The sequence below is a fragment of the Pleuronectes platessa genome, chromosome 22 (genome assembly GCF_947347685.1).
Source record: "Pleuronectes platessa chromosome 22, fPlePla1.1, whole genome shotgun sequence".
Lineage (NCBI taxonomy): Eukaryota > Metazoa > Chordata > Actinopteri > Pleuronectiformes > Pleuronectidae > Pleuronectes > Pleuronectes platessa.
The window spans coordinates 3,256,398-3,279,110 of record NC_070647.1 but is presented as its reverse complement, the minus strand read 5'-3'; the positions used below and the strand labels follow the sequence as shown (position 1 = coordinate 3,279,110).

The 22,713-nt window shown below is 40.8% G+C and overlaps 2 protein-coding genes across 2 annotated transcripts in view; one reads left to right on the top strand and one right to left on the bottom strand.

Annotated features, from left to right (window-relative positions):
- The window catches only part of LOC128428768 (protein bicaudal D homolog 1-like), a 29,602-nt gene extending 19,702 nt beyond the window's left edge, over positions 1 to 9,900 (bottom strand). The window contains exon 1 of the mRNA XM_053415020.1: positions 9,682 to 9,900. Within this exon, the coding sequence (XP_053270995.1) occupies positions 9,682 to 9,900 (219 nt within the window). The remainder of the gene's footprint in view (positions 1 to 9,681) is intronic.
- Positions 9,901 to 12,832: 2,932 nt separating this feature from the next.
- On the top strand, positions 12,833 to 22,043 carry strap (serine/threonine kinase receptor associated protein). The gene is made up of 9 exons (XM_053414836.1): positions 12,833 to 13,276; positions 13,644 to 13,779; positions 15,783 to 15,864; positions 16,409 to 16,481; positions 16,746 to 16,845; positions 17,077 to 17,214; positions 17,335 to 17,471; positions 18,074 to 18,223; positions 21,270 to 22,043. Exons 1-9 carry the CDS (start codon positions 13,165 to 13,167, stop codon positions 21,329 to 21,331), a joined length of 990 nt encoding a protein of 329 aa, XP_053270811.1. The 5' UTR covers positions 12,833 to 13,164; the 3' UTR covers positions 21,332 to 22,043.
- The last annotated feature ends 670 nt before the right edge of the window (positions 22,044 to 22,713 follow it).

The following is a 22,713-nucleotide window of genomic DNA, read 5'->3' as shown; positions in this document are numbered from 1 at the left end:
CTTCTTTGTGCGTGTGTGAGTGTGAGTGTGTGTGTGTGTGTGTGTGTGTGTGTGTGTGTGTGTGTGCGTACGCATTCGTGGCCGTGCAGGCAGACACAAACATGCATCTTTCAGCATCCAGTCTGCTCTTAAGTGCTTCTGAGCATGTGGCTGTGTCACATTCATAACTACTGACACAGTTGTAGAGACCAGACATGGATGAGATGGACAATATACTTGGTACAACTTACATAACACAACAGCACACAGCTACAAACCACAGCATCAAAAGTGACCATGTAGTCAAATCAACCCTGTCTGACTCTGTCAACAGTTTTTTTTTTAATCACATCAAGCCTTCACCTTGACTCATAATTACTTTCCAGTCACTCGTTTCTGCTGCCATTGTGGATTTTTTCCCCCAGTATCAGCACAGAACAGGATCCATAGGCTCGTTACATCCTACACCCTGGTCAGAGAGGAAGGCGCAGAACTGACTTGGAGACAGTGTCTGGTAACAACTCGCCATGGAGGGAGCTCTTCAGCTCATGTTCTGTTTTTAGCCTTGACGGGCCGCACTGATGCACTCTTGTGATCATTCTTCTTCTCTGGTCCCACCCACAAACACATCCCCTCCAAAATTGACATGGAACCACCGTCTGGTCTGTATTTTAACAACGTAAGCATGTGGAGAAAGCATGATTAAGAAATTCCCGAATTCCCTTTAGCCAATTCCCATTCCCTTTAAAAGTCAGTTGCTTATGGATTGATATCATGAGCATGGATTATTGTGCTTGTAGGTCATGTGTGTGTAACAAGCAGAGTTTAAGCTCATTCTGCTCTTGCCTATGTGGCGCGTAGTACTGCAACACTTCAGTTTTTTTTGTTCATCAACAATGCAATCATCTCCACTGCCTCAAGATAGCAATGCCTCAACGATGCATCTTAACACAACTTACTTTAACAACAGCACATTTAGCCCAAAGTGCACTTGCAGAACAAACAACCACATGGGCGTTGGATGGGGAAATTAGAATTATCAGTCTGAAATTGGCTATTATGAGCTTTTGACAACAAGCTCTCATAGTGGCCAGAGATCAACAAACCGGGACTTTTCGAATCGGTGCCACAGGACACATTCAAATAGAATTCACATTGCTATGCAGAAGGTTGGGACAAAATACAACAGTCACCACAATTTGAAATAACTTCGACTCCACTAACTCCAGTTCTTCCATTAACTAACATGGAGGAGGCAGTGACTCCAGCGCAGGAGACCGTTTAACTCGATTTGTTATCTTGGTCGACCCTGTGTTATGCATGGTCCACATTGAGCTCCACAACGCAATCCAACTCACTTTGCATCTAAACCAAACCAACCCACAGACTAACCACTCGGTTTATTTTACTTTACTATGATTTACAGCTTGTTGAGCATGGCCAGCTTTGGATATACTGAAAATAAAGTGACCTGCCAGCAGGGTTTACCCCATCTCTCCTGCAATGTCTGGCATTTCCAAATGAAATAACGTCCATGTTGGTGTGATTAGGTAAAAACATACAAAGACACTTGGATCATCGGCTGCTTTGTGTAGCACACCTGAGCTGAGCCTGGTAAAAATCAGCACTGCTGTACAAATCAGCATGATGGACTCCTGTTGAGCTAATTATTAGCAAGCTGCAGCTAGCTCTGTTGCAGTCCAGTGGTGGAGCTGTCTGAGGTTCCCTCCCGCTGTGTAGTGGTATCACTTACTTCCTGGCAAATCTGCCCTTTTAATGTCAATCCACCAGGGTGCAACCTCACCTGTTTTTTTAAAGGGAATGGGAGATGGCACTGATTCATTTATCACGTTACACTTAATAAATCTACTTGAGAGAACAAATACAACCCATTTCAACCATAATTAATTAAACTATAAATGGAATACAAAACTGCAAAGTAATTCAGAAAAGGAAACGCAACAGGAAATGGAAATGCACATCTGAAATTGTTATTCATTTCTCTTTTTAATCTGAATTTTCTAATATATTTTTATTTCAATTTGGTTTTGAATCCATTAAGGTATTTTTAAATTTTGGTTTAATGTTGTCATTTGTAATTTATCGATGGAGTAATATTTAATTTGTAAATTATACATTTTAAATTTCTTTTTTTATTACCCCATAAAAATGTATCAAATAATGCATATTTATTACTATTCCTCTATTTACACTCCTCCATTTTCATAACTATTTGTAAAGTGAAACCTCCCTTGTAGAGATGAACCCAAAATGAGTAAATACAGAACTTCATTAGCGACATCATTACTGATGTTTACCTCTTTGTGAATGGAGCCATCGACTGCATGAACTGTGACTGTGACAGAGCTTGCGTTTTCATTTACGTTTTAAGAAGGGGGTTGAAAAAAAGATAATTTAACTTATCTTCAAATTAATACATCCAAACAATCCTTTCCACAGTGAACGCTTCTAACCTTAGTCACGGCTCTATCAGACTGAATGAAAATGCTGCTTTCAAGAAGTGAAACAGACTCAGACAGTAAATCAAGTGAATGGTGCTTAAGGAGCTTGCATGTCGTCCATGAAATAGTTATGTTTCCGTTGAGTGTAGAAAGTCTACAACAGTAAATCATTTATAAAAAAACTATTTATATAACTTTAGATTTGCAGTGGCCTCACGTCACTGTGCTGTGCTCAGAGCTCACCTGCACTGTACAGTTTCAGCTGTTCATCAAGAGAAATTCCTTTTTACTCTCTTATTTTTATTTATTTTTTCAAATGCAAATCCCAGACATTAAAACAACTGCCTCTGAAAAAGGCTGTCTTGGACCTGCTCCTAGTTTTACTGACAGGACCTAGTTGGACGGGGGAAACATGACACATGGAGCTTCTCTTATATCTCTTCCCTTTTTATCACATTAATGTCTCATCAACATGTTACTGACACGACTTCTTCCCCAGAGTCCTTTTGCTTTATCGTTTGCAGATCCAGGATCGCCGCTGCGGCCCCATCGTGGATCGAGATGGTGGATGGTAGATTGTGATCCTGGACCATTAAACATGACGGTGGGTCGCAAATCAGAGTAACTGGTCGTGGATAGTGGTGGTGGATCGTGATCGTGCTGGCAGCTGATCATGGACTATGATTACAGCAAGACTGCTTGACATACAATACGCCCACACACATATTCTACATACCTGCATCTCTATCAGACATTTTCCTACGTATAAACACTTTAAACATTAACACACATCACCATTAATGGTAAAAACGTTTTCATCAAATCAATGTTGTAACCGATGTTATTTTGTTGATTGCGTCATCTATTGCACTTCTGTCCGTCCCGGGAGTGGGATCCCTCACATGTGGCTCTCTCTGAGGTTTCTACATATTTCTTCCCCTGTCGGACAGACTGAATGGTCAGACTTGTTAAAGTCCCTTGTCTCTCAACCTTCTGCAAGGTCTGTAATCATGTTATCCCATCAGTGCTTTAACTCATGAGATGCAAGTGGAGCCAGTGGGAACAACTGACTGCTAAAATAAAAATCAATTTGGATATTTAACATATTCTTAAAGTTAAAATATTAGGAAGTGGATTGTACAGGAAAGAGGAAACCGCAGGTACAGGAGGTGAAGGAATGTGGAGTAGGTCCAACAACAATGAGAAACAAATTCAGTGTTTGAAAGAGAAAATAAGTGAACACAATGTGAAAAAGGAGAACGCTCAAGATGAGAACCTAGCTCCAATATTAGGCCACAGTCTTCAGACAGCACATTATAATGCAATAGAAACTGGCCTCACTCTGATCATCCAGGACCAATGAAACTCCAGATAAGAACTGGTGTAAATGTCGACCATGATAAATGCCACATGTGCAGCCATTTACATTATATACCAAAAGAGATGAGGAAAGCATTATAGGCAAGTATTTTTAGACTTACAGCAGCACTAATACTGTCATTCATTTCAGTAGCGCTGCAGTCGCCCAGTTTAAAACACGGGTTCAATGACCAACGATTTAGATGTTATCACTTTGAGTGGATTCTACTGCATATAATGTAAATCTATCAGACAGCAGGAATAAGGCTGTCATCCACTTATGCTTTGCATAAAAATCTATATTATGTTATTGCTAGATAGTGACAGCCTTAGAGGCTTCAGTTACCATGCGCTTTTTGGAAAAACCTTGTGTGTCAGCTGAAAGAAAGAAATATGTCTGTGGGGACTTGCTAATTGACTTTCAGTTAGTATTCTGACCAAGTTAATGTTAACGCAGGATATATGAGTGGTTGGAAAGCAACAGAAACTACCCTTAAAACACTGATCGTTCACTGCACCAGTTTCATAGCGTCTGTCATAGCTAAAGCTCAGTGGCATTTGTCTTTCAGAGAAACTAATAATAAGCTAACATGCCTAGTGACAAAGAGGATCAATATCAATCCAATGGGGATGAACTGAGAGTTATTGAGTCAGCGGGCCTGGAACGGAGACAGATGGATGCAGTCTGTGTCACTGAGATTACTGAAAGAGAAGAAGAATAGTGGAAATGATGAAGCGTCATGGGGGATCTTATGCGAGACTAAATTCTGCTGAGTTAGCCTCTAAAGGTCCCCTTGTAATGAACCAAGGAATTCTCCATCAGGAGTCCCATAATGAGAAAAGAGTAGGGAGAAGCGACAACAGTCCAAAGTCACAGAGACAGGTAACACAAGTCAAGGGAGCGAGGAAATACAACTATTGGAAAGGAGGTGGAGCTGAGGACACAACCAGGTAAGATCCCAAATGATGTTACTGGCAAAACACTTGTCGACGAACTTTGCTAAATAGTACCAAACCACACACGTTAACATTTATTCAAATCATAACCTGTATACAAAGATGGTCGACATGACAACTCCCAAAAGTAAAGCCAAAACATTTCAATCGTCCCCTGGTATCGGGCTGCAGCATAAATCACAATCCCTGCCCATGGTCCAAAATAAAGGTCAAATTTGCACAATATTCAAAGCTGGTTTTGATTTACTTTAGCCCATGTTCAAGTAAGCGTGGATTTTAATTTATTATTTTTGGCAAAAAAAACAGGTTGAGACTGACTTGTAATTGGTCGAGCACAAATATGGGCAGGACCTCCATACCATGGCGATAATCAACAGAATTTTCGAATTGGGGCAAGCAAAACTATTAACTCATCTTAAAATAATCAACGGAACCAACCAATCGCTCTCTGCGCCCCAGCAACTCCCACTTTTATTTACAGGCAAAAGGTATTGGTTTACTTTTCTAATGTGATTGTTCGACGCCTCAAATACGTCTGACGTCACTGAGTGGCTTCTGCTGTGAGCTGACCGGCTTCAGGGGAACTGCGCCCAATCCGATCAAATTTCTTTACAAAAACACCACAACAAGAAAAAAGAGGATAAAGGAGGTTGGTCCGGACCGACTCGATTAACAGATTCAGCAGCAAGATATGAGGCCGAGCTTACACCCAGGGCTCCTCTCTCCTAGTTATGAGAAACAGAACAACAGACTAACTGGATACGGTGTTTTATAGCTTCACCTGTTGTCGGCAAGGAGGTACGGTAGACAATGACAAGGATGCGAGACCTAAACCATCTTTCTGAATTGTGTGTTATGTTTATGTTTGTTAAGTCTGGCTTCAGTTTGTTAGCCCCCCCCCCCCCCCCCCCCCCACCCCCTCACCAGCTGCTCACAGATATAAACAAACCAACTGTTCAGCCAGATTTTTTTAAACCGCTATAGTCGGTGTTTAATGTGCTTGTGTTTCTATACCCAATATACCCAAACCTGCATTATCCAAGCTGGGAGATTCCCAACAGTGCAGCACTTCATGTCTTCATGTCTCCGTCAATAACAATGTAACCGTAGTTGAAAATGTACTGTTGACACATCATATGTATGGAGTGGTAGTGCATCAGCCTGCTTTCTCTAAGCCACACACACACACACTGACCTTCAGGATGTAACTGCACAGTCAGCTTGTGAGTCCAACTCCAGTCTAGTATATTAGTGTTTCCATACATTACTATACATAGTAATAGGGTTACTCTCTGATGCATATTGATCAGAAAAATGTGTTGATCCCTTGTCAGGCATTATAGTCTCATTAGCTTAAATGTATTATCCGACTCAGAGGCAGGTGGTCCAGAAAACTATGCAGAACTACATAAACAACAAAACCAGATAAGATATGTGTTTCGTTTAGATTTTCATGATAGACCCTAAATAAGTTGGAACTATGGACCAGTTGTGATATTTTCATTCTTCTCCAATGTTAGCAATAGTGTGACTCTCAAACAGGTGTCAAAGTTCCTCTCAGAGAACCCTCTCCTTGATCCATTTCATTGTGTGTTTAAAAGTACCTGCTGACAGAAGACCTGAGGGCAGCCTTTGATACAGTGAACCCTGCTATCTGTTCTCCAATATGTTCATCTTGGGCAAATTGTTTTGTTTTGTTTTCTGGATTTAAAACATATCTTTCTAGGCATTTCTTCAGTCTGTCATAGCAAGGACAAACCCCCTTAGCATTTCCCCTCCCCACAGGGACGCCCAAAGTGGTGAAATGGTGGGAAACAATAGCAATCAGTAGAATTGCCTTCCATCTCTTGCTGCTTTGCACTATACAACAAAACCCCACAGTAGGCCCCCCAGCTCTTGGTATCCGCCATGGTCATCTATTAAGATAGGTGTCTTCGCTAATGATCTTAAGTCCATCATAGTTAGCTACTTTTGAGGAGAAGTAGTTTAGATGCTTCAATATTTGATAACTACAAATCAATGTACAAGTATTGTATATTTCATGTATTATTTTAGAGAAGCAGTTAAATGAGTTTATCAACACAGTATTTTTTAAACATACACAATCTGAGGTCCAATATGGACGAAACAAACAACTGTGATAGTAGGTTACTACTTGATTTAAGCACAGCCTATCATAGAGCAGACCACTCCATACTTTTAGAGACACTGTGCACAGCCTGTCACTGGGCCTGTTTTTATATGGTTCAAGTCTTGACTTACCAACCTTTGTAAGAATTGCTGAATGTTCATCCAAAAGCTATAAAATGACTTGACGTGTTCCTCAGGGTTCAATTGTGGTCCTATACTTTTGGATCCTTTTTTAACCTCTAATGGCCAAGGCTATGTTTATGATACAAAACTTTACACTGCAGTCTCTGGATGAACCAGGGGCCATCAATGGCCTTTATAGCCATATTTCTCATATTGAGTTATGGATGGCGGAGAATTGTGTACAGCTCAACTAGGACCAAAGTGAGATCAGGTTCTAAAGCTCAGAAAGAGAAAGGCACTTAACCCAAGTCAATAAGTGAAAACCCCAATCATCTTTGATTCAGAGTCCAATTTTGTCACTCACACAAAAACTCAACTAAGCATACATTATTCATCTAAGGAATATTGTCAATGTGCAACTGTTTCTAACTCTCTAGTCTCGACCAATGACATAACCTTCTGGCAAGCCTGAAGTGCATCTGGTCATCTATTAGACTATAAGGACACACGCCAAGGTCCCCGCTCATTCACCTCCACTGGCGACCCATGGCCGTCCCAATCGAATCCAGTCAGTCACTCATGCTTGGCTTGGGAGTGACCTCTAGTTCTCCACCACCTGAAGCCTATGCTGCTTATGCTGCTTCTCAGCCACTGGGTTCTTCTAAGCCAAGGAATGCCATACATTGCCAACACCTCGCACAAGGCAATAAGAAGAGAATGTTCTTGTTTGTGGTTCTCTTGTGGTGTTACGAGGAACCAAAAGGCTATCGGAGCAGAGGCGTCCTCATCTCTTCAGGGAGGACCTCCTCCCCTAACACTAGTATCATCCTAACATGTCTAACCAGTGTTCACTGCATGCTTACTTTCTGTGCACTATTACAGGATCTCCTATACCGTCTATCTAACTGATCAACTAAATGTAAAGTCTCCTACCGTACTGAAGCTTTGGTAATGTCCTTCAGTTGTAAGTTGCTTTGGATGTAAGCATCTGCCAAATGGCTAAATGTAATGTAAATATAATGATCTCATGGAGGAGGTTTGCTTATGAACACAGCCTTGCCGTTGAAACACTGCTCTTTGCTTTTACTGAAAATAGTTAGGTGTTTCTACTCCAGCTAATACCAGCCTGTGGCATAAAGTAACTCACAGTTGCTACGAATATAGAATCAAGAGTCACTTACAAAATACCTTCACAATGGATGAGATTACTTTGTGTGATGATAACACAGACTTCTGTAGAAAATGATGAGCAATTCTGTAGTTCCCCTTAACTCTATGAAGCTGTTTGGTCTCCTTTAGCTCATTGTTTTGGTATTTTTGTGGCTCAAAATCTCCAAGCTCATAAACCTTCACTTTTCCACGAGGTGAAATAAAACACTGTACAGTATATGACTAGCAGAAATAATCATATTCTATAACTTTAACTTCTGTGAATTTATAAGGCGATTAGAATCATATTTACATCTTGTTGTGCTGTCAAAAAGTAGCTAAAAAATAATTTAGGCTATAGAATACAGATAATGAATTCTGACTGAGAATTTGGATTGCGTGTCCAGCTTAACCTGTGGGACCCAGGGGAAACATAAGCTACTGTGTATGTTCTGGTTCGATTTATGTACATATTGATAGTCTGAGTGTTGTACAGTGGTCAATGACTTGACAAATCTTCTGTCTGACTGCATTTTTCTCATTAAACAGAGGTTTGTCCACATTAACATGAACAGATTTGTATCTATGTAGTAGTATAAATAAAATGTGATTTGAAAACTTCCTTGAAATAATTCTAAACTTACAATTAAAATGTACTTCCTGCCCTATTTGGCATGTATTTCTTTTAAAGTTATCTGCTGTTCTGTTATAAAAAACTAAGCATTTGTATTTATTTTTCCACCCTAATATGCAGACAGACTTTATTCAATCTTAATTCTTAAAATAACAAAGCAACTTTGTTTTGTCTGCAGCCCGTATTAGTTAATTCTGTGTTGACAGAACCTTCCCTGGTTCCTTTTAGTTAGTTTATGGTATATTCATTAAATATGTACGATTTGGGGACAAACTAAAGTGAAAAATTAAAGGTTTTAAAACATTCAACCCGTGGACCGTCTTCAAGACATCGACGTTAGTCATTTCCTGTTGTCACAATTATGACTTGCATCTTATTAAGTTAGTAGCCTATCTTACTACGTTTCAAGCTACTTTATACATTATTATGAATATATATATATTACTTAATTACATAAAAGATACAAACAAAAGATATATAACAAGATACAAGTGACCAGACCAGAATAAAAACAAACATTATAGGCTAAAGGTGTATGAGCAATATGGCAATTTTCCTGTCGTTGTACTTCCATAAACACGGATAAAGCACATTATATTAGGTATAAACTTAAAGTTAGCCTACATATCTCAATTGCTTTTAGTCCCCATGTTATGAGCTAAAGGCCTTTCTATTGTTAGCTGTCCAGCAGGTGTTGGTGCAGCCGCTGGGTCAAATTACACTTTACTTTATTATCACGTCATGAATTATCTTCATATAAAGTGTGATAACGGTGCCTATCACTGAAAAATACAGTAACGAATGGTTCGTCCGGTGCATCAGTGATGACATGATCCCACTTCTATTGTATCTTAACTAACATTTACTTCATCATACCCCTGAGCCCACCTCCTGCAGCTGCTCCAGCTCCAGCCTCAGCGCCTCCTGCTCGGCCTCCAGGTCGGCGTACTGCTGCTTCAGCCTCTGGTTCTCCTCCAGCACCACCAGCCCGCACTCCGCCGCCCGGACCTTCTCGCGGTTGGCCTCCGCCAGCTCCCGGGTCAGGCGCTCCACTTCGACCCGGCACTCCTCCACCGTGTCGCCGCATCCCGCTCCTCCGGCAGCCATCGGCCCGTCTCCCTCCCCGCCCTGCCCTCTCCTCCCTGCGTCGGACGAGCAGACAGCCCCAGTGGAGGGAGAAGTGGAGGGAGAAACGAGGCAGACAACAAATCCCCACCGCCTCCCCACTCAGGGATCGCACTTCACACTGCTTCAGATCTCATGTAAAAAAAAAAAATATGTACAAAAGAACAATAATCATCCGTAAATATCCACAGAGCGCTGTCATCATCTCCTGCGATGTGATGCTCTGAGTGATGCAGCTCCTCATCATCCGCTGCCCGCATCCCTTGTCCCTCCCTCTGCTCTGTTTTTCTGCTTATTCACCGGCATCAGGGCGCCATCTCTGCCGGCAGCCGTGAAGCAAGGCACACTCCCCGCTGCCTGTCATCCTGCAGCAGCTTCTCAGTGCTCGGATCCTCAGAGAGTGGGACACAGCCCTGCCTCACTCCAACACGATAACAGGAGCTGTAAGCGCCCTCTGGAGATCACACCCATCCTTTTGTCTCCACCTTTACGCAGCGATTTCTCTTCCTGTCAGCAATCATTTGTCATGTTTATGTTTTAAAGTTCCCATTGATGATTAGAAACTTTTTTTTAAAAGGTTGCCTCACATCCTTGCACCTTAAGGCTGGGGTGTTTTGGATGGCTGATGTTCACTGTGCGCATTATGATGAGAAGAAATAAGGATTTTATGTGTGAGATGCTGCAATTAACATTTCGACATGTACTTTTTCAAATTATTAGTCAAATAAAAAGTAAAATGCAATTCGAAGTCACAAATAGCTCATCTTCCTCACTCACAATTAACATTTAGTTATAAATTGTATTCTGTGCTTGAAGCCAGATTTTGGGAAGATTACACCTGTAATGTATATTTTGCTTAACAAAAGTTATTTTGATCATGGTTTGACTACTCCTGTGTGTTTAACCTGCTAAAACAGCATAAATAAAGATAAAAAATGTAAGATACAATAAAAAGACAAACAAAATATTTATTCAATGTATTTTGACCAAGTCAGATGACAGAAAAATCCAAGGATTTGTGAATGATCTTTTTTGTCCATGCAGTTCTTACTCCACAGCTGCAGAATCCAGATCTCATCATTATTATTATAATTATTATAAGTAGTAGAAGTAGTAGATTTATTAACTTGTTCTACTATCATTAATAAAATCATCACACCTCTAAATATATCTTTTATTATTTTCCCGTTATTTCAGCTTAGTGCTTACCACCTACAAAGCCCCGTTAGTCACTTTTATTTGAGGTCTGTCAATTCAATCAAACTTTATAATTTGCCTCCAATAGGACCCGGTGCCACAGTCTATGGGTGTCACAGACATTACAGATACATCTTTTAATGTCCTGCAGGAGGCAGAGTATGAAGTAGATGCGTTTGTTTTATCCTCACATGAGGCCCATGAAGAAGTCAATGGCATTACTTCAAAATAAAATAAAAAAAAACTACATTTTGAACCAGTTCATATTGCATTGTTTCTCTCGTATTTGTGATGGGAAATTGTAAAATAGTCCCTTGATAAATATTTAAATTAAACAGCTTTTTTTAAATAACCACCTACAACAATAGTAGTCTATCATCCTATTAACTATCTGTTGTATGCTCATGATGTAGTTGTCTTTTCTCCTTTAAGTGCTGGTTTACACCAATTGCTTAGGCTATGTTATGGTATGCACTATTAAATGGTAAATGGTTTTGTATTTATATAGCGCTTTTCTAGTCTTGATGACCACTCAAAGCGCTTTACAGTACAGTTTTACATTCACCCATTCACACACACATTCATACAGTGCATCTATTCGCAGCACTTTATTATTCTATGGGGGGGCCATTCAGGGTTCAGCATCTTGCCCAAGGACACTTCGGCATGCAGATGGGTCAGACTGGGGATCGAAATGCCGACCTTCAGGTTGGAGGACGACCACTCTACCCCTCAGCCACAGCCGCCCTTTGATTTTGATTTATTACAATAAATCAAAGTCCGAAAATAGTGTTGTCATGATTGTGAGAAGCAAGAAGGATGAGAAGTTAAGTTTTCCCTGTGGCTGACTGAGTCCTATATGTAGTGAACAAAGTGAACTGTCTGGGTCACATCATTAGGAGAGATTTATGCGATGATGATAATGAGCCGCATCAGTGCTGTAAACTGTGAGCACAAGCCAACATGTTGGCATGTATATTCTCTATGTGTGCAGAGGAAGTTAAAATAACACTTGTTAGAGCCTACAGTGTTCCATACTGTACGGTACACTGGTGGTGCAAAACTGAGAAAGCTTCATGTGGCAGATGCATTCAGAACCATCGGAACAAAGCAATGTCCCAACCATTCATGTTCTGCCCTTCTTAACTGAGACAACACTGAAGGACACAAGTTATTCATCTTGTTTCCTGAAGTCGTGGAACAAAAGTCTCACATTAATTGAATCCCTATATATGCTTGTAACATATGTGAATTTGCTCATAGACCGTATATAAAAATAAAGTTTATACTGTAAAATAGAATAGAAAATAACAGAATGTTTCTATTGTCAACCCACATCTGTACGATTAAAGTAGTGTGTCAAACAAGTGTTGAGAGAGTGTCACATACAATAAGAAAAAAAAAACACGCAAAAAGAAAGACATCGTAGCAGAAACAGATTCGGCGTGTGTGTGTCTGTGTCTGTGTGAGGGTGTGTGCATGGCATATTTTGTGCTGTATTCTGTAATTTACTCTTTTATATTGATATGTTCCTAATAATTAACAACTTCTGGACTATACTGCAGTTTTATCATATCCATCCACATGATTATATACTTTGTTGTGTCTTTATTGAATCTAATTTTGACCGCTGGTCCTCCAGCCAGTCAGCACCAGTCAGGCCTGAGAGGCTGACGGTTTTATTGTGAAGCGTTTCTCCCCGGAAGTGCGGCTCTGGTTGTCGCTAGCGGAACAGCGGCTACATGTCTGTGTGGGAGCTGCGCCTCGTTGCACGTTGCTAGATAGTTGCAATGTTGTAGCTATTAGCACGAGAGCATTTCTTTATCTGGGAGGGAGACGTGACATTTACACCGACAACCCCGCGGAGTCCATTCTCAGGCATTCGCCGTCCACTCAGCCGCCGGCGAAAGGAGAACCCCCTCTGCAAGATACCGCTAGCTTGTGCCTTTCTCCGAGCTCCCCGCTAGCCTATCCAGCTAGCCAGTTAGCCGCTAGCCTTCTCCCGTCTCCTCTCCGTGCTCAAACCGTCTCCTGCCCGGCTGCTGGACCATGGCGATGAGGCAGACTCCACTCACCTGCTCAGGTCACACCCGGCCTGTGGTGGACTTGGCCTTCAGTGGAATCGCTTCCACTGGCTATTTCCTCATCAGCGCCTGTAAAGGTGAGGACACACAGGACTACAACGTTCTATTAACATGAGACATGTGAAGTCGTAAATCCAGGCCGACAGCTGAGTACCACTATCTGGCTCCTGTCTGGTTCCTGAGACCCAGTTGATCTGGACGTCTGTAAGGTTTATGGTTATGCTAACTCCTAGAATATTAAAAAGATTACTTAAACGGGCTTTTCCCAGAGATGAGCTCCATGGGAGCTGTAGTGACACCAGCCTTCCTCAGAGTGACTCAGTCCAATAGAGACTTGTCCACCAGACGCCCTGACAGCAGCACCAGCAGGTCTGTGTGTCATCCGCTGCTCCACTGTCCCGGAGATCTAACATCTGTGTCCTCACTGCTTTCTCTCCCCATCAGATGGAAAACCCATGTTGCGCAATGGAGACACAGGGGACTGGATCGGAACGTTTCTGGGTCACAAGGGCGCAGTCTGGGGAGCCACACTGAACACAGACGCCACCAAAGCTGCAACCGCCGCCGCTGACTTCACAGCGTGAGTGGAGAACCGTTATGTGTCTTGAAAGGCTCTATCTCAAGCAATTTTTTTTGTGCATGCCAACGTAGGCTGTTGCGAGATGACCCTAAGTGTTTAATTTCTCTCGCCTTTCCTTCCTTAGTCCACCATGATTTATTGGTAATCTAAACAATTGGAAATCCTCCATAAATAGATGATCGACGATCGTTTGATTGTTGTCCGGATGTCATAACACGATGTCCTCCTCAGGAAATGATGATAAATTAAACCCCGTCACTCATTGTCAGGTCAATACAAATGTTGGTATTAAGCTGCTTTCGGACATGAACTCTGGGTAAAATGCAGACAAAAGGGTCTGGACTTTATCTGTGCAGGAGGCATGACGTTGTGTATCAATACCACCAGCTTTTTATTATATCAAGATATCAACGAAGCCCTGATCTCCGAAAGCTCGCAAATTGTTATCTTTACATGTTGATGGAATCTCCTATTTGTACGGCACCTTTTTTCATCCTGAGATACTTTTTTTGGGGGGGGGGGGTTCAGCTTTGTATCCGTCACATGTTAGAAATGTCCTCAGCGTCATATTAGATTGCCTTTTTCAGACTTTACCTGCAGAGAATTCGCTGCAGAGGTTACCTGCAGTTTGCCTTTCACACATACACAATGTATTAGTGCAAACGCTCTTGACATCTTTGTCTGTCTTCCACATTCGTGTCACTGCTTTTTCACCAGGAGATATTTGTTTTCTTTCATTTTTGCATCAGTCGATGTCTGAAAGCAGCTAAACATGGGCAGACTCAGACCTTTTCTGGAGTTTTTACAAGGGAAAACTTCAGAGAAGTCCGGAGCGACCTACTCAGAAATTTGCATTCTCACATACAGCCCCTCTGGATAAATTTGGGAGAATATCCTGAGTTCAGTGCATGTCTGAAAGCAGCTTTAGAAAAAGCCACACTGGTCCTGACTCCAGGGGACTTCATTTGGCACATGATGTGTTTATTCAGTTATGCAAGGACTTAATTCAAGTTTTCTGGGATAACAAATCTGATTAAGGTTCAACAAAGCGGCAGACTTTACAGTAAAGAACAAATGAGTCATGCTAGAGAATCATTGCAAGAAGTATTTGGACACTTACACATTTCTTCTATTCTACAGGCTCTGAGCTTCAGTCACAGCTTTAATTTGAGTTTACAATAATATATAATTAATTTTGTGAGAGATACTGCCGTTTACACCTATTGAGCCCATATTGGATGGGTTGAAAATTGATTAGACTCAAACACATGAAGTCGGTCATATTTACAATTTTGTAGAAAATTCAGTCAAATCACTACCTGCCTGAAGTCTTTAACCAACAGACACCAGCGTATCCTCCCTGTTGATTCTCTGTGGTCAGCGCAGTGCAAGTCTGAACGCAACTCTGTTGTTGCGCTGGTCCGATGTCAAGGATTGTTGTCCGACAAAAATATGAAATGTCGTTAAATGTGTTTAGTGCATTTGACTCAAGCTGACCTCAGATTCCAGCTTCACATTTCCACATTCATACTGTGGTAAAACTTTCCGCAAGTGTAGCCTTCTGGCTAAGCAGCCAAACCCCTTTGAAAGTCCAGCGGACAACTTTATCTCAGTACATCTTTAAATAGTGACCAGAAACCTTTATTTACCATGTAACAAAAACAATTTTTTCAACTATTGTGTCCAGTCTCCCTGTATTTTTCACATAACCACAGTGCTGGTTAAGCCAATAACTTACTGTTATAAGCTTATGAGTCATAATTGCAACCCTCAAACAGCTCTGAGTGAGCTTTTTGGTGCATGGACTAACAATGTAATGACACACATCTGCCCAACAAACTGTTAGTGATATTAGTGTCAGGGTTTTCCATTGGTTACTGGATGGCTTTGGTGCTGTGGTGGCATAGGTGTTTGATTGGAGCATTTGGCCATTGTCCCCAGTAACATAATATTCCCATGCCACATACTCTTGTCAGTTAACCGATGGCCTCTTCACTTTTCAGAAAGGTGTGGGACGCAGTGAGTGGAGACGAGGTCCTCACACTGGCACACAAACACATTGTCAAGTCTGTCAACTTCACTAAGGTTAGTGCTCTGACAGTTGTTCTTAATGAATATTATTCTTTCTGTACATATCTTCTATGCTTTATGTCATTTGGGTCATTATGTCATCATGCTGTTGAAGAATATTTCTTATGAACACCACTATTGATCTGAATAGATTTGAATCCTAATAAGGAAACTTTTTAACAATTTGAGGAAGAGATGTTCCTAAATATAAATTTCCCTATTGACTAGTTAACTAGTCACAAATGTGTTTTTATGAAAGATCTTATTTATTTAATGTATCAAATTTCTATTGAACCCTTTGAACATGATCATTTGAAGATAACACATAATAGGAGCTTCATACTGACACCACAGGTAAATCACACAGATCAGATGGTCTGATTAGTAATTTAATGATGTAAAACTGATCACAAACTCTTGTGTGCTTTGAGCATCCATGCTTTATTTTTTCATGAGCATGACGCAGGGGCATATGACTTCACGTCATATGCATGCAAGGATATTAATAGTATATTTTTCAAACTGATGTCTTTCTACATTTGTGCCATCTGTTCCTCAGGACAGCAACAATCTGCTGACGGCGGGAAATGACAAGCTACTGCGGATTTATGATCTCAGCTGCCCTGAAGAAGGTCAGTGAATGTGTCGAAGAGGAAGCTTTTTTATTTTAACGTACATGTGGGTAAATGAAGAATTAACTGTATTCTGGGGATTCATCAAACTTTGTTTTTCTTATTCACTTCCTGTCAATCCTGCTTTAGTCAGTGCAGCACTGCCCTCTATTGGAAATAGCTGTAATTTAAATCAGTGGCTTGTGAGACCCACTCAAGCCCCGACATTTGTGTTGTGACATTTTTTTCTCATGTACCTGACTATGGAAACTTGATGTCTTTCAGCACCACAGGAGATTGCAGGTCACACGTCAGCAATAAAGAAGGCTTTGTGGTGTAATGACGACAAGCAGATCCTCTCAGCTGCTGATGACAAAACCGTTAGGTCAGTGAAGTTGCTCCTTGTGGTTTAACTTGAACAGTCTGTGCATCAATGCCTACATGTGACTTTGTGTGATAAACCTGAACCACTCCTCACTGCGACTCCCCTTTGTGCTGTCACAGAGACATTTGGTTGTCTAACAAGTTACTTATCTGTAGGCTCGGTACTGAACTATACCCAACCCTATATTTATATATGTATATATTTATGTGTTGTGTGTGCATGTGTGTCCAGGCTCTGGGACAGGACTTCCATGGAGGTGGTGAAAACATTGACGTTTGACTCATCTGTGAGCAGCATGGAGTACATGGCAGATGGAGAGATCGTCGTGATTACTTACGGAAAGACAATCGCTTTCTACAATGCCCTTAGGTGACTTTCGATATCCTAGACCATAAGATTTCATCCTACAAGAAATGTACATTTGATTTCTCTGACCTCCTGGATATTACTTTTGTCTGACTTTTTTTTTAATGTGTTTACATATTCCAGCCTGGACCCAATCAAGAATGTGGAGGCCTCAGCTTCCATTAACTCAGCCTCCCTCCACCCAGACAAGGAGTTCTTTGTTGCCGCTGGAGAAGACTTCAAGCTCTACAAATTTGACTACAGCTCTCAGGAAGAACTGGGTGAGGCGCAAAGCTTTTTCTCAAGACGCTGGATCATCGTGTATGGTCTCACTCAGGATTGTGAAAAGTGGTAGTTCTGTTACTGAGGCAGGATACCTACTATAAAGAGGAATTGTTTGCTGGTTAGAGCAATTAATAGGGACCTTTTGTATAATTTCAGAAATTATACACTAATGAATTTTTTTTTTTTTTATTGGGCTGGCAGGCACTGTGAGAGTACATACAATCTACAACTCCAGTTCCAGGAATTTGTCTTGCTTTAAGTCTGTAGGGGTGAACTTAAAAAAAAAAGAAATCAATATCCAAAGAAAAAGATTTACAATATATTCCTGGACAGATACAAAGAGACAGTCCCCTTAAAGTCAATCTAGCTCAAATTCAGTACGCTAAATATTCAATATTTTCCCTGGTCAAAAATCTAGCAATGTTGAAGAAAGTGATGAAATGTCCTATCCTTCCTCCAAGTTTTGTGGAAATGTGTTCAGTAAGTACAAATAGACAGGAGAAAACATAACAGTGGCAGGTAGGTAAGGGAGAATAAAAAGTGCATGTAACCTTAAGGAAAAGCAGATCTGTAAACCCTCTCTTTCCCCTGTCTGCAGAGTCCTATAAGGGTCACTTTGGTCCAGTCCACTGTGTGCGGTTCAGTCCAGATGGGGAGCTGTATGCTAGTGGCTCCGAAGACGGGACTCTTCGACTGTGGCAGACGGCGGTGGGGAAAACCTACGGCTTGTGGAAGTGTGTCCTCCCTGGTAATGCTCCTGCTATAAGCACTGATTTATGTACATTTGTCTCTGCTGCTCCCACAATCTGGAAAACATGAGGACAGTATTGTTTTTTTATAAAGGAGAAATATTAGTGACACTAAAAAGTAGCACAGTGATATAAATAGAAACCACCTTTTTTTTACCTTCATTAATATTTAAATTAATTTCTTACTCCCTCATCAATACCCTCTAATGGCAAACTGAAAATATAATTATGAAATCTTTGCAAATTTACTACAAGCTAAAATACACTTTTAACTCTGTCATTACAGAGTTTTGAGTCAAGCTTGATGAGAGGACGTTTTATCTGCTGTTCTATTGGTTACCAAAGAAACATGAAAATGGGATTTTCTCATTGAAAAAAATTATGTTATAGAAACGAGTAAACTGCTGGAAGTTGTAAAATAAAACTTGATACAAGCTCTTCGGCTGATTTAAGGTCAATTGATCAACAGGAGAGACTCTCGAACTATACTTCTCAAGCTGCTTTCAGACACGCACTGAACTTCAGAGATGCTCCGCAGTCTCCCTGGAGGAGGCAAATGTGCAAACGAAAATGTCAGAGTGAGAGCTTCAGGAGTTTCTGTGGACTTTCTCTGACTGAACCCCTAGTATATAGTCTGGAGGTGCTGATGTTAGAACACAGAACAGGAGACCCTCTGCTGGATGAACAGTCAGGGAGTGGGGCTTTTAACACGAGACAGACCAAAACATTTAACGAAAACACATATCTCTCTGTAAAAAGTGGAGCCACGCATGTAGAAGACATAGTTGAAGATGTCAAGAGAGTTTATGTTGATAAGAGTCTATGTCAGTGTCATTAAGCTGATAACAAACTCTGGGGATCTCCCCAGTGAAATTAATATTTAACGTCCTGCCGCCATGCGCCGCCATGCGCCACCCTTCACCTGAAGCCTGTAGAGAATTTGTTGCTATTGTGAATGTGTATTAGCAGAGAATCACCCTCAGGGCCCATTGTCTAAAAACCGCTTCAAGCAGGTGTCAAGTGGTTAGGGGTAAGGGTAACGGTCTAGTTCAGGCCTGCTAAGTAAAGGCCGGTGCATGCTTCTGCGTTTTCACGGGCCCGCAAGAGCCCTTCCGGGCCCCTTACGTGCTTCTGTATCTCTTCTTACGTGCTTACGTGCGTTGCCCAATTTTTCTAACTATACGACAAAGCGACGCGAGCCTCACGCAGCCCGCAGAAATCACGGAAGATTTAGAAGAACGAATATGGACCAAATAGAAGAGCACTTGGCAGAAGATATCCGATAGTATGATCGCTTGTATAACCCGTCACTGACTGGCGGATTTGTCCGCCAGAAAAAGGCTACGAGGAGCCGCAGTGGTTATGTAAATAAACAATCGCGAAGAAGAAAGAAGGCGTCTCTAAGGTCGTCTTCGACAAAAATCATTACTCCGCCTAGTGTTCTGGCGGGGAATTGCTTTATAAGACGCGCAGCGCTTGGGGAAGGTTGGGGAAGCATGAATGACAGAGTCCTGCGACACAGCTGCGTGAAACGCCGCCGACGCAGTTGCAGAAGCATGAGCCGGCCTTAAAGGAGTGGACACACACTAGATACATTGAGGACACATTTGAGATCTTATCACTCAGACCACAGTCAGAGGTGGTTTGAGATGCATGTGGTCACATTCTTTTGTGAGCAACAGTGTGTCATGGGCCACATTGAAGAACCACCTACTCGGCTAATGTTCGCTACCTTTTCATAGTGAACCATATGTTTTTTTCCCACTTTCTTTCTTTTATTCTGTCTACTATTGTTACTAAATGTGGTTTGGCTGTGGCCGAGGGGTAGAGCGGCCGTCCTCCAATCAGAAGGTCGGCAGTTCGAACCCAGTCTTCCCCATCTGCATGCCGAAGTGTCCTTTGGCAAGATGCTGAACCCCAAATTTCCCCTTTTAGAATGGCTGAATGGCAAACTTTACTGTACAGCGCTTTGAGTGGTCATCAAGACTATTTACTTTTGATAATAGAGCTAAATACAGTCCATTTTATTCACTTAGCAGGTCGTTACCAGCTTTTTCTGTCACTTGTCAGTCACAGTCAGACTCGATTAAAAACAATATTTTGTAAATGTGTTTTACATACAGAGTTGGGAAGTGAAATCTGATGAAAAGTGGCCATTTGAAACACTTGTATTACCAGGTGTGACCTGATTTACTCAGAGCTGTCCACTTGTGATTGTATCACTTGAGGCTGATGTTAATACCAGGTCTGAATGGGGCCTTTCAATCATTCTCACACTTAATGCTTACAACAAAATGGCATGATATTGGTCTATCAATAAAAGGTTATTTGTATAGCGAATATTCACAAATCACAATTAGTCTCATAGGGCTTAACAAGGTGAGACATCCTCTACCCAAGGGTAAGTAAAACTACCAAAAAAAATTAACGGGACAAAATGTAGAAATCTCAGGGACTCGCATGTCTGGGATCCCTCACCCAGGATGGACACAAGTGCGAGGAAAGCCACGTGTAACTGAGGACAACAGCATATGATGAGACTTATTTACCTGGACTTGAAAGGACAAGGATACAAGGCATTCGCAAATCAATATTAAGTCAAAAGACAGTAGCCCAAATTCATTCAAAGTATGGTAACCCTAATAACAGCCCACAAACGTAATACAACAAGCCACCACTGAAGCATGTTAAGTCCCATAGTAACAAATGTTAGTAATTATATGAATCCCTTATTTGATCTGATGAGATCAAAGTCAATTATGTAGCTCCAATCATTGTTGATTAACCATCGGAGTTCTGCTGTAAGATTAAGTTTTCTTCTCTGACTTAAATCTTCTCCTGAGCCTCAGAGTCTACATCCTCATGATGGATACACTCTAATTCATGTGTCCAATCAGGAGATGAGTGTCTTTCTGCGAGAGTCCAACACACAACCTGTTGCTGTTTTTAAAATTTCAATAAGTAATGAATATACAATGTACTTCTATGAAGCCGTTTGTGATCCAATGAATTTTTTCCTAATTCATTCTGTTGTGTTCTCCTCAGAGGAGCTTGGGGCAGAGAACTCTGAGCAGCTGTGTCCACAAGTCCCTGAGATCAAAGCTTGAGGAGCAAGCAGTAACGTTTGGAAACGGGATGAGAAAAGGAAAGGAGACGAACCGAGAGGTGTTCCAGTGTGTTCTATCAGGCCCCAGCGAGGAGCAGAGTCTAGAACATCTCCATCCATCAGGAACTGATGTGGATATCATGACTGCCTGTCTGTCAGACCAGCCATCTCTCACACCCAAACACACAAGCACTGATTTTATGCAGTCATATGGATAGTATGGGTTGGAGAGTAAAGCAGTAGATCTGTGAATGTCTCTCGTTCATCGCTGCCTGCCTTCTCTCTGGTCAGCCCAGTTTTATCCATCTAAACATATTTTTTACTTCTCTTTACCCTCAAACCCTTAATTCCCCCCAAACCACATGATTTAAGATCGATTTGGTTCCAAAATTAAAGTAATTGATGAGCTGGACCAAGGCCTTTGATTTCGGTTCATACTTACAAAAGACTGGCGATAGATGCACTGAGTGTGCTAAAAGGTGCTTTCTTTTTTTGAAAACCTTGCTTTGAGTATTTGCTGCTGTTGTACTGATTGAGAATATAATATTTAGTGTCCAAATAAAAGAGAATAATGTTTAGTGACAAAGTGGAAAGGGATAAAATGTCATTGAATTTTTTTTCCACGTTTTGGGTTCTGTCTTCATTTGTGTCCAATAATGAAATAAACCAGTGCATTACTGTTTTATTTGTAAGTAATGCTTGAGCAAAGTTGACTTGGTGTTTTATGAAAATCTTTAATATATAAGCACAAGCAAGGACAAACACAATTAATCGCTAAAAAAAATGTTACATGGTAGCAATTAACAAAGCACACAGACTAATGTAACTAGCTAATTGTAATAAATAGATCTACATTGTCAGGATTTCACATAAGCAAATACAAACTGATAGTGATAATATATATAAAAGTCATACAGAGATAATATGGAAGTAAACAATATGGATAATTTAAACCTGTAAACAGATATTATATAAAATGGATAATATAAAGATACTGTATAAGATGTAGGAAATGTACACAGAAAATACATCAGATAGATAATATACAGATAAGTATAATATGGATGATAATATAAAACAGACAATCCAACATATAGGAAATGTAAACTGATAATATACAAATTTACAGATTTTTGATAATATGAACGATAATATAAACAACATAGTAAATGTAAACAATATATACTATATATAATGTAAACGATCTATAATATATTAAATTGTAAACAGATAAACTATATATAATAAAATAGGAAATGTAAACATACTATATAGTTTATATAATAAACAAAGAATCTATAATAATATAAACAAATATGGTGGGGACATCGTGCACACCACGTTTGGCTGAATGTGATGTCATAAACACGTGACATGCAGTTC

Coding starts and splice junctions, on each gene's coding strand:
- strap (XM_053414836.1), top strand. CDS start 13,165: ATGGCGATGAGGCAGACTCCACTCACCTGCTCAGGTCACACCCGGCCT. Junction 13,780..15,782: donor GCCGCCGCTGACTTCACAGC/GTGAGTGGAGAA, acceptor TTCACTTTTCAG/AAAGGTGTGGGACGCAGTGA. Junction 16,482..16,745: donor TCTCAGCTGCCCTGAAGAAG/GTCAGTGAATGT, acceptor GATGTCTTTCAG/CACCACAGGAGATTGCAGGT.